The sequence below is a fragment of the Chaetura pelagica genome, unplaced genomic scaffold, assembly GCF_000747805.2.
Source record: "Chaetura pelagica isolate M959 unplaced genomic scaffold, ChaPel_1.0 scaffold938, whole genome shotgun sequence".
NCBI lineage: Eukaryota > Metazoa > Chordata > Aves > Apodiformes > Apodidae > Chaetura > Chaetura pelagica.
Window position 1 is genome coordinate 528,320 of NW_009954221.1, and position 11,529 is coordinate 539,848.

At 54.1% G+C, this 11,529-nt stretch overlaps 1 protein-coding gene across 1 annotated transcript in view; it reads right to left on the reverse strand.

Annotated features, from left to right (window-relative positions):
• Positions 1-1,632: 1,632 nt before the first annotated feature.
• The window catches only part of AIFM1 (apoptosis-inducing factor, mitochondrion-associated, 1), a 15,256-nt gene continuing 5,359 nt past the window's right edge, over positions 1,633-11,529 (reverse strand). Inside the window, exons 4-17 of the mRNA XM_010003469.1 lie at positions 11,466-11,529; positions 9,516-9,619; positions 9,270-9,400; positions 9,067-9,157; positions 8,715-8,799; positions 7,816-7,892; positions 7,556-7,664; positions 6,793-6,900; positions 6,223-6,311; positions 6,009-6,149; positions 5,327-5,469; positions 4,115-4,239; positions 2,852-3,048; positions 1,633-1,729 (exon numbers count right to left, since the gene is read on the reverse strand). Coding sequence (XP_010001771.1) covers positions 1,658-1,729; positions 2,852-3,048; positions 4,115-4,239; positions 5,327-5,469; positions 6,009-6,149; positions 6,223-6,311; positions 6,793-6,900; positions 7,556-7,664; positions 7,816-7,892; positions 8,715-8,799; positions 9,067-9,157; positions 9,270-9,400; positions 9,516-9,619; positions 11,466-11,529 — 1,536 coding nt within the window. The 3' untranslated portion in view covers positions 1,633-1,657. The remainder of the gene's footprint in view (positions 1,730-2,851; positions 3,049-4,114; positions 4,240-5,326; positions 5,470-6,008; positions 6,150-6,222; positions 6,312-6,792; positions 6,901-7,555; positions 7,665-7,815; positions 7,893-8,714; positions 8,800-9,066; positions 9,158-9,269; positions 9,401-9,515; positions 9,620-11,465) is intronic.

The window sequence follows — 11,529 nt, forward strand, 5'->3', positions numbered from 1 at the left end:
GCTCTTTCTGATTTCTGTTTTATTATAAAGCAGCAACAGGCTGTGGTGTCAAAAACACTGATGTACAGAAAAAACCTGCATCAGGCCCCCTGTCTCCTGCCTGTTCTTCCTCCTCCCATGTGGGATTCCAGCTGCAGGAAGGGCTCCCTGCACTGTGGCTTGGCGAGGGGATCCCAGGGCTGCCTGTCCCCAGGCATCATCCAGCCAGAAGCTGCTGGGGAGACTCTGCTGCTCCTCCCAGCCGTGTCCAGCAGCTCTGGGGCAGCCAGTCCCCATCTGGCTTCACCCCTGTGGGGGCAGAGGGGGCTCATGAGGTGCTGCTGGGGTTGGATTTGTAATTCCTTTGAAATGTGCCATAAAATATCTACTTTAAAGCTGTTTCCCCCCTCCTCGGCCCAGGTGCCCTCCAATGGCACCAGGTTCCAGCCTGTGAACGTGCCCAGGAAGTACCTGAATCCCAAAACAGCTCCTGCAGTGTCAGCCCTGGGTGGGAGCAAGGGACAGACACGGATGCACACACACTCATTTCTCACCCAGCCTCAGAGAGCCAGCCTGGGGCAGAAGGCCATCGGGACATTCAGAGCCAAGACCAAAGGCAGGAGCTCCTGCCACCAGGAGTGGTGAACACGGAGCATCGGAGGCTTCGCAGGGACAACGAAGGCAACATCACCCGAGTGGAAGGAAGGACTGGATGTTACAAGAAGTGAATCATTGCAGAAAGCCATCGAGCTCCAGAAGTTCATGTCTATAGAAACGATGCAGAGAGGCTTTAGAGAGAAGGGAGTAGAGGATGGGACAGGAAGCTGGAGAGCAAGAAACAAGCCAGAGGTTTACAACATGGTCCACGAGGGCTGTGGCCTCAATCAAAGCCACATCTGAAAACTGGAAGTAAGATGGCAACAGAAGGCTGAAGAAGGAGAAAAGACAGGTAAAACTGAGTAGAAAATGGCCCAAGGTGTTGCCTGGCAAGAGCAGAAAGCCTGGAAAAGGAAGTCTGGAGATCCAGGTCAGCCCAAGGTACTCGGGCAAAAGCATTAGGTAAAACAGACCCAGTTTACTGTATCTGAAATGTTCAAAGTCCTTGACTGGAATCAGAGACAGGTGGGTGGGAAGGGAGCCTGAGGGGATGCAGCCAGGCTGGGACTCTCCCCTGGCACTGCCAAGACACCCTGGGGACAAGGATTCCCTCAGAACATGGGAGCCATGGAGCAAGGCTGAGGAGAAGCAGGAGCAGGGGGGCTCTCCAGCTCTGCTTGCACCATCCTTCTCCCCAGCTGGATCCCCTGCTCCTTACCCTTCCCATCCCTTCTCCAGCCCCTCTGACACAAGTCAGCAGCCTGGAGCACACACTTGGCTTCCAACACAAGTCTACACAGGAGCTGCTGCATCCCCAGCTATTCCATCCCATCGGGATGGACCTCTCCTGCAGGGACAGGGGCAGCTCCACAGGAGCCTCTGCTGGGCAGAGGAGGGAGAAGCTCCCAGAGCAGGCAGCATGCTCTGGGAAACCAGCCCTCCCCAGGGCAGGGAAAAGGCAGTTAACTTACAACAATCTGGTTTTATTGGTGCAAAGGTTAAACTCTAAGGTGACTGGGAATATTCACAAGTACTGGCTGTCCAAGGTGAGGGGGCTCCTGCTGCAGTTTCCTGCTGGAGTTCAGTCTTCATGGATGTTGAAAAGCTTCGCCACTTCATTGAGGTCTTCGTGCTCCTCCCCATCCTTGATGATCTGAGGGAAGGAAGGATGCATTAAAACCTGCAGGAAATCTAACCCACCAGTGCTATACATGGTCACCAGCCCAGGCCATGACACCCTTAGGTCCTCCTGAAAGTTCTGCTGATGGCAACACCAACCTGGGCAGCCACACACAGCAGCACGTTCTACAGGCAACTGTACGTGGGATTCATCATCTGCCTGGAGGTAAAACCACCCCCTGTCCCTGCAGGAGCTGCTGCTGCTGTCTGGGTTTCCCTTTATAGCTGGGCAGTGTAAGTGTCTTCAACAAGTGACTCCTCTCAGGTCTGAGAAGATGAGCCAGGCTCTCTGAAGTATCTTGGAGGAGCCAGGAAGAGTGGGTTGGCCCCACAAACCTCTCCTTTAGACACAGGACTAAGAGGCCAAGGATCCTGCAGGGGCCTGGCTCTCTGCCTTAGAGGAAGGGGTGCCAGGAGAAGGAGGGAAAGGAGCCCCCTTTCCTGAGGACAGGAGAGTAACAGGACTAGACTGCACCATGAAAGCCTCAGATTAGATACCAATGGAAATGTCCAACATTAAGAACAGGCCACTTGGGACAGACCACCTGGAGATAGTGTGGAATCACTCTCTTAGTTTACTGAAATTCTCCAGAGATGGTACCAAATGACCTCAGGACAGCTGAGATTTCTTTGAGGGGTGGAGACAGACCAAGACCAAGCTCCTGCTCAAGGCTGCTCCTACCCTGCCTGTCCCTGGCTGTCTCTAGGGTGACAGATGTTTAAGACTGGTTAAGACACTTGTACATTAGACTAAGTAGCAGAAAAATAGGACATTTCACTCTGATGCTCAGTCACGTGTGACTCTTGCCTGTACTCACCACAGACCTGGAATTTCAGCCGTGGACAGGCAAGGCTTGAAGCAGAAACCTGACTCGGGTTCTTCCTGTAGGAATTCTGAGCAAACATGCTGCAGAGCACAGGGATATCTCCCATAACTCACCCGAGACAGAGCTGCCACTGGACACTGCCCAGCTCTGCTCCAGACACAGCAGCTGCACTTACTTATCTTCCTTTTAAATGGGCAGGCTGATTTTCCCACCAGCAAACCCCCAGCCTAGGCAAGCCCCAGAGCTCAGCCCACCAGCCCTGGACTGACCTTCCGGGCAATGGGCATCCTGTTGAAGATGTTCCACAGGACAATTCCAACCACCACTTTCTCCCTGAGGTAGAAAATGACGCCTTTGCCATAATCTTCTCCTTGCTTTGGAACCTGAGGCGTCGGTGAAGAGCCTGGAGAAATGTGAACTTCTGAGGCTTCTGCTTCTGTTTCACTCTCGGATCGAATGCCCGTCCCTGGAGCAGAGGGAAGAGATCAAACACCCAGCAGAGACACACAGGAGCTGCTGCCTCTGCTGGTGGGAGCAAGTTCTGCACGAGACTGAGGTGGGGTTTTCATGACTTGTGTCCAGTGAGAAGGTTCAGTAACAGGAGAATGAAACAATCCTAACGTGAAGACAGTTCCCAGTTTCCATCACCAAATGCCACATACCAAATGAACACGCTCAGATCCACACACCTGCTTTTGTGCAAACCCTGATCAATGTTTCTGCTGGGGAGGAAACGAAGCCTCACTGGGAACAGAAGTTTTAATTTGGTAAATGAGGAAAAGTGATGCCTGCCTGGAGGAATGGTATGTTTTAACTGCATTTGAGTATCAACACCAGCCGTTACAGTGTGGTCTGGAGAAGAAGCAAAAAGATGGATGCCTCCTAGTGCTCTACAGTGGGATCAGAGGAGGAAACACAGACCCTCCCACCCCCAGTGTGACCAGAGCCCACCTGACTGCTCCGTGGCACTCTTGGGAGTGTCTTTTGCAGTGGCTTTAGCAAAGACCCCGACCGTGGGCAGGCTGCTGTCCACCAGGCCGATGGCTTCGTACCCCACGTTGGGGCCCAGGTCGCTCCTGGGAAAGGAGCAGAAAAAAAGCATCTGTAGCATCAAGACAAGGCCATTCCATCCAGCCTGATCTTCCATTCCCACTAAACAATTTGGATGTGGCTGCATGTACATCACAACCTGCCTGGCCAGAATCCTCCGGCACAGCCTGGGATTACTGATGGGAACAGCAGGAACGTGCCAGGTGAGCAGACCTGGCCCCAGCAGAGCTCAGGGGGATCCTGCACATCCTGACACGGAGCCAGGGCAGCTCCTGCCGCCCGCCAAAGTTTTAATTTGGTAAATGAGGAAAAGTGATGCCTGCCTGGAGGAATGGTATGTTTTAACTGCATTTGAGTATCAACACCAGCCGTTACAGTGTGGTCTGGAGAAGAAGCAAAAAGATGGATGCCTCCTAGTGCTCTACAGTGGGATCAGAGGAGGAAACACAGACCCTCCCACCCCCAGTGTGACCAGAGCCCACCTGACTGCTCCGTGGCACTCTTGGGAGTGTCTTTTGCAGTGGCTTTAGCAAAGACCCCGACCGTGGGCAGGCTGCTGTCCACCAGGCCGATGGCTTCGTACCCCACGTTGGGGCCCAGGTCGCTCCTGGGAAAGGAGCAGAAAAAAAGCATCTGTAGCATCAAGACAAGGCCATTCCATCCAGCCTGATCTTCCATTCCCACTAAACAATTTGGATGTGGCTGCGTGTACATCACAACCTGCCTGGCCAGAATCCTCCGGCACAGCCTGGGATTACTGATGGGAACAGCAGGAACGTGCCAGGTGAGCAGACCTGGCCCCAGCAGAGCTCAGGGGGATCCTGCACAACCTGACATGGAGCCAGGGCAGCTCCTGCCGCTCGCCAGCTCTGCAGCTCGGGGCAGGGAAGTGTCCCTCCTGGGAGCTGGCACAGCCCCACAGCCAACACCTGTCAGCAGAACAGGAGCAGCAAGGCCCAGCCCCCATCAGAGCATCCTGATGGAAAACATCCAGCTGGGATGGAGGCTTCTGTGTCCTTTAACCCCCTCCTGGGTCCACAGGCTGTGCAGCACAGGCCAAGGGCTCAGGTAAGTGCCAGCAAGGCAGAAAAAACTAATTTTGAGGGGATTTCTCCAACATAAGTAAAACTCTTTTCTCTGTATTTAAACTCTTGCTAACTTTCAATTTCTGATCCTGAGCTAACAGGCCTTTTTTGTGGCTTTTCTGCTGGTTTGGTTTAAAAAGAACTTCCAAAACACACAGCAAAACTTTCCATTTTCTCAGTACCTCTCTCTGGAAAGCAACAATCTTCTCCCTGGGCCCCAAAGCACCAGCTCAGCTGGTCAGCAAGGACACAGCTGAAACCAAGAGGCTGTGCTGGAGAACACCAGAGAATTCCAACAAGAGCTGCCCAGCTCAAGCTGTAAGGCAGCCTGCTCCTGGGAAGGGGCTGCTCTTTATTGCTACTTGCTTTGCTGAATGGGACTCACTGAGGGAGGAACTGGGATCTGCAGGAAGGAAAATCATTTCAGAGAGGAGCAGGGAGCTCTCTAATGCCCTCCCATGCCCTGAGCTCCTGGGAACAAGAGCTGTGGGAAGCGTGTGCTGAAGGAGCTTCACTGTGCTCAGGAAACAGAAACCCTCCCAAGGTGGATGCTGTCCCAGCTCCTGCAACTTTGGCCAAAGAAGGGATGCCAGAAGAACCCAAGGTTACCAGAACATGGACTGGTGCCAGTAGGGCTTTGCAGCTCCCGTCATGTTCTCCCCAGCCAGCCTCCCGCTGACCACGGCGTGGTCGTGGTGCTCCACGCGCCGCCGCCCCAGCTTGATGTCGTAGAAGCAGGCGGCGTCCCCGGCCTGAAACACACCAGTCAGCACTGCCCCTCCACACCAGCAGCTCCCAGGAATACACACACACTCCAGGTGTTGGGAAGAGAAACAAGTGGAACCAGGAACTGAGCTGCTCTGATGAACCCCAAGCACCTCCACCACCTCCTTATCCCGCTCCCAGGCTGCACAAGCCCCAGTTTCCCAGCGTTTGTCACCGATCTTTGGGAAAATGAGAGCACCAAGCAGGTTCCTCCAGAGGACTCTGTCTCTACTCCCACCGAAGGGACTCTCACACAACAGTGTAACCTATGCTATCTTTAGGTTACCCCAACTCCTCTTACACAGCATGAATATTCAAAACTCAGAGCGTGGTTCCCACAGCAACACAGCCTGCTGTGGTGCGTGAACAGGCTCTGGGGCTGCTGGCAGGATCTGAGCTACAGTTGCTCTCAGACTTGCTATTTTCTGCCCCGTTCACCTAGCAGGGGTAACCAGCCCCCACAGCTGGATGTGTTCTGACTGCCCCAGCAGAGCCAGCAAACAGAACCTCCTCTGCTCGTACTCACCACCCAGATATTGGAGCGTGCCTGCAGCTCCGCGTTCACCCGGAACCCTCCAAAGTCAGAGTCCACCTCCAGCCCAGCAGACTTGGCCAGTTCCACGTTAGGCTCCAGCCCTACTGCAGCCACTATATGGTCCGTTTCCACCTGGTTGGGAATTCACAACTATTACCTTGATTCCCTCCATGCAAACCCTGCCTCTCCACACTTTCATCTGTACCTTTTGTCCATCCTTCAGTTTAATCACCAGCCGGTTGCCCGAGACAGAGACAGCCTTGACCACAGCGTTGGGCATCACCTTGACCCCCTCTGGAAACAAGCAGAGGAAACATGAGTGCTTGCTTGGAGAACTCCCCCAGACACGTTCTGAGGCACGAAGGACACAGAGTTGCCTCTTGCTCTGTCACAGCCAGACCCAGAGGTCTGACAAGGCAGCCTCCTCCTCCATCAAGTAACCCAGACCTGGGGGTTGTCAGGCCCTGCAAGCTGCAGCCCCAAGGAGATCCCTCCTCCCTCCACCTACAGGGAGATACTCTGCACTTCAAACAGCAAGTGGAGGAAAGGCATCTCTGACTGTGCTGCCTTTTCCAGCTGAGCAGCTCAGAGACCCATGGCCTTGGTGCCACCCAAGCTGCTCGAGCTGCAGCTCATTCTGCTCTGCAGGGGACCCCGAGGCTCTGCTGACAGGAGCAGCAGGGCTCTGCCTTCACAGGGAGGAGCAACAGCAGCCATCAGCCTGTACCCCACAGGCCTGCCAGGGCAGGGGAGGAGCCCTCAGGGGCAGCTTCACCTTTTCTGACTTTCTCTGTCGTCCAGTTGCTGAGATATTCTGGCAAGATTCTGCCCATGTTGCCGTTCTCTGGAAACAGCTGAATCACCTCCAGGCCTCTGGTTTGTGCTGAAAGGAAAGCCAAGAGCAGCTGCTGACAACGCCCAGGCACAGCACAGGCTGCAGGACACGAGCACGGGCTTCATCCCAGGAGCTTGACAGAAGTCTCCAAACCCAGGAGTTCTGGCTCCCAGATGTTCCAGAGGAGTCACAAGTGACTGTGTCACACACACCTGCCAGCTCCAGGGTCCAGGCAGCAGATGCCCAGGTAAAACACTTGGTACTTGGGAGAAAATTTCTCTTCTTAGAAAAATGACCAGCAGGGCTCTACTCAAAAAGCTGCCCGCACTTTACAGCAAGAGCCCAGCTGTCTGTAACCTCTTTGAAATAACAGTTTTGGGGTGGTTTTCAGTACTGAGAGAGAGAAAATACAACTTTTTACAGGGTGAAATGACTCTGCAACACACACTGGTGTGCAGAGCTTCCAGGCAGCCTCAATTAAAAAACCTTTTTTTGGTCAGGGGCTGCTTGGCAGAGGATGGGAGAGAGAATGTAAGGCCAGGTCAGGTCACACAGCCAACCAAACACCTGCATTTTAAGGGCTGTTTCAGGCCAACCACAGGTCTGTGCAAAAAATCAGCAGCTGGGGAATGAAAAAAAGGTTTGTAGTGTCAGGCTGCTTACTTTTCAGGTCCAAGACTGGTGCCTGCAGAAGCACACTCACCTCTTCTCCCCAGGGCACAGGCCAGCTCACTGCCGAGAAAACCACCACCAATAATTGTGATGGACTTGACTTCTCTTGAAATCTTCTCCAGACTTTTGAAGTCCTCAATCTGAAAGAAGATTTATTCCCATTTCAAATATCCTCCAACACAAGTGTCAGCAGATGTTTTCCTCCAGTTTCCCCCTCTGGAACAAGAGCAACTCTCTCCCAGCAGAAGGGCAGTCAGGCTGCTCCTCCCTGTTGCAGCACAGGAGCGTTACCTTTCGGAACAGCGTCAGCCTCCTCTGCACATCTTTCCCTGCTCTCTCGATGGCAGGCAGGTTCCTTGGGGTGCCACCTGGGGGTGAGGGCAGAGGGAGGGACTGGTCATACCCTGGCCAAGCCACTGGCTGTCCCAGCTGGCTTGGATCTGGCCTGTGCTTTCCACACTGCTCCAATGTGCCCCATTCCCTGTTCTGCTGGGGTCTCTGACAGGACAGACCTTCTGTGTGAGCAGCAGGTGACCCCACAGCCTCCCAGGGGCACTAGTGGCAGTCACCCTGCTGCTCTGGCTGGGGACAGCCAGCTCTGCCTGCTGCTGCTGCTGCAGGGAGCATTTGAAGAGGCTGCCTTGTTCAGGGAGCCTTTACTGAAGGCTCCTTTTCCTCTTTTTCTGCTGATTTTCACAGGGGAAAACTTCCTTCCAATGCCTGAAAGGGGTCTGTAAGAAGGCTGGGGCAGAGCTGTTCACAAGGATATGTAACAATAGGACAAGGGGTGATGATTTTAAGCTAGAAGAGGGCAGATTTAGGTTCAACATTAGGAAAAAGTTATTTACTATGAGGGTGGTGGATCACTGGAAGGGGCTGCCTAGAGGGGTGCAGGAGGCCCCATCCCTGGAGACATTCAAGCTCAGGCTTGATGGGGCTCTGAGCAATCTGGTCTAGTTGGAGATGTCCCTCCTTATCATAGGGGGTTGGACTAGAGGACCTTTAGAGGTGCCTGCCAACTCAAGGCATTCTACGATTCTAAATTCTGGTGAGGCCAGTGAAATTAGGGCTGCCCTTTGTATGCCTGCTCTGTCAGGTTTCTGGCATACTGCAGCCCCTTCCTTGGCAGGTAGATGCCACAGAAATAAAAAGCCTGGCACAAGACAGGGAGAAAAAACCCAACAACTTACCAGTGGCAATGAGACATTTGTCGTAGGATATCTGGGTGCCATCGTTGAGTTTCACTGTGTTGCCTCTAACATCCATGTGCACAACCTGCAAATGTAAACAAGCAGGAGAGCTCAAGGCACTGCAGGCTGCTCAAGTTAAACTGCCCTGACTAGTAGTTAGAGAAGCAAACCTGGAAGTAACATTTTCCCACCTTTAAGTTTGGGGAAGGGGTGTGGAAATGGGGAAGGAAGAAGCCCGGAGGCAGGAATTGAGACAGATGGCCTTGCAGCCATCCTGCACCTTGGCTGTTTGGATTCAGCCTGGGAGAGGCAGTGCTTGGGAAGGGCTGTGTGGGGCCAGGGCTGTACCCACCTTCTTGCCACAGAGAACTGCCACTCCTCCATTCTCCACAGAAGGCAGGTCACGGACAGGCACGTAAAATGACGGCGGCTGGAAATAGATACTGAGAAAAGCTCCATTAGCAACGGGCTCCACCTCCTCTGTGGGACCAGTCTGACCACCACCAGCAGCTCACCCACCACTCTTCTGTGTTCCTGCCCCCCAGTGACACCCACCTCCTCTCCTTCCCGTTCCACTGCTTGAACCGCAGCGTCTCTGTCACGTTTGGATCATCTGAGAACCAGAGCTCTTTGGAAAGAGGTGGACGCATGTAGGGCAGGGCAGGATCCTCAGACACAATCAGCACCTTTCAGGGGTCAGGAAGCACGTGAGCTGCACGGAAGGCCCTGGGGCAGGGCAGAGGCCCTGGGGCAGGGCAGGGCAGGGACCCGCAGCGCCGGGCTCTGCGGGGCAGCTCTTACCCGCGCCCCGGGGTCCCGTGCCCGGATGGATCTGGCAGCAGCAAAAGCAGCAGTTCCTCCACCAATCAGCAGGCAGGGGGATGGGATCTCATGAGCCCTTGGAGCTGCGGATGACAGAGGACAGGTCAGTGCAGACACAGCTCTCCTGGCCCCAGGGAACAGTCAGCAGGGGCCTTCACACACAGGCTTTCCGTGGAGAACTGCCCTTCAGGTACCTTTTCCCTCCTCTCCACCCCAACACACTCTCTACCAATCCTGCTGCTGCTGCAGTCAAACCTGGCTCCTGCATCAATCCAACTGTCATGCTTCAGTGTGTGTTTGTTTCTCAGCTAGATCTGAGCCCAATGGCCAGGTCTGGAACAGGCCAGTAGCACAGCTTCTACCTAGTGGCTCCACCTCCTCTGCCACAGTTCTGCTTCCCTCTGGTTTCAGATGCCAGGAGATGCCAATGAGAACAACTGACATAACAAGCCTGAAATGCCACTATTTGGACAACCCCTTAAGGCATTTCAAGCTTCACTCTGAACAGGTGCTGCTTGTCCAGCTGACTCTCAAAGAGCTTAATTTCATAAACCCATCTGTTTAAGAACACTACACAGCTGAGAGAAGGGGCTGCAAAGCCCAAGACCCACAGGGTTAATTTCCAGCATCCAATACACAATTCCTGAGGCTTCAGGATATTCTGTGTATGGTAGATTTGGGATGGCAACAACATGCTTGGCCTCTGCTCCAGCCAGAGAACACCCTGGAGTCTGACAGCAAGTGACTGCTGAGCTAGCAAGGGGGACACAGCCAAAAGCTCATCCAGCACACCAGGAGGACTTATAGCCTGGGTGTCATTCATATTGGAAAACAATTTCTAGAATTCTCTGGACAATAGAAAGTGTTTGATCCAGCTGCATGTCTCCTTGAAGAACACAAAGCAACCTGTGAGCAAGACCAAAACTCTGCACTGGCCATCCAGTGAGCACTTCCTAAGGAAGGGAAGTTCCCTAAAATGCCAAGGCATGTTTTCCTGTGACTGTATTCTGAAGGGAGAGCATTCCCTGAGCTCCTACCAGAGCAGCTCCTCCCACCTGCAGTTTCTGTTTCTGAGCAGCCTGCACTTAAGCCCTATATAGGAATGAAGGGTGAGATCAGTGTCACCCTCAAAATCAACTGCTGTGCCCCAAGAAGCAGCACCTGCATCTGGAAGAGAAGACCTTAGCTGGGTGAATCACAGGTTGCCATGGACCCTGCGGAGCAGAGATGAGACCACAGGATGGACCAGCTCCAGGACAAAGGGACAGGGACTCCAGAAAGACAGGCTGACCCAGACCTCTGCTGCAGCGCTGGGCGCTCGCTCCCCGTCCTCAGCCCTGATGAACGTGCTTGACCCTGTCCCTCCCAGCACAGCAGAAGGGACAGCCCCTTTCCTGCTTTGCTAGTGGAGTGTCACCACACACCCACCTGCTGTGACCCAGAGCCCTGGTTATTGTGGAACAGATCCTCCCACACAGCAGCCTGAGGCCTCTGACATTAAACGAGCCCTTCAATGCGTGACCTGTGGCTCCCACACCACCTGTCAAGCATCATGGACACCCTCACCAGCTGTCCCCATTCCTGCCTCTACATGTGGCCCAGCCCACATCATCCCTTGAGAATGGCAGTGTCACTGCCAAAGGCAGGGTTGGCACTTCCCTCCTTTTCTCCCAGAGGCACAGAAAGGAGCCCCAGAGCCAGGCTGCTCCATCCTCAGCATCATCTGTGCAGCAGAGCCCTGCTGGGGGTCAGGCAGAGCCGGCACCAGCTCCCATGCTGGGGAGAGATGGGAATTCACAAGCAACATGCCCGGGAAGTGACAATGCTGTGGTGCTATTCTGTGTTTCCTGAAGGTCTGTCCCATTTGCTCCAGAGGTCTCAAGGTAGCAGTGTTTGAAAGCCAGCCCCAGGCCCCGGGTGGGCACCCACCAGAGGGAGAGGATCCATCCTCCTGAGAGTGTGTGGTGATGTTGGTGACACGACTGGTGAACCG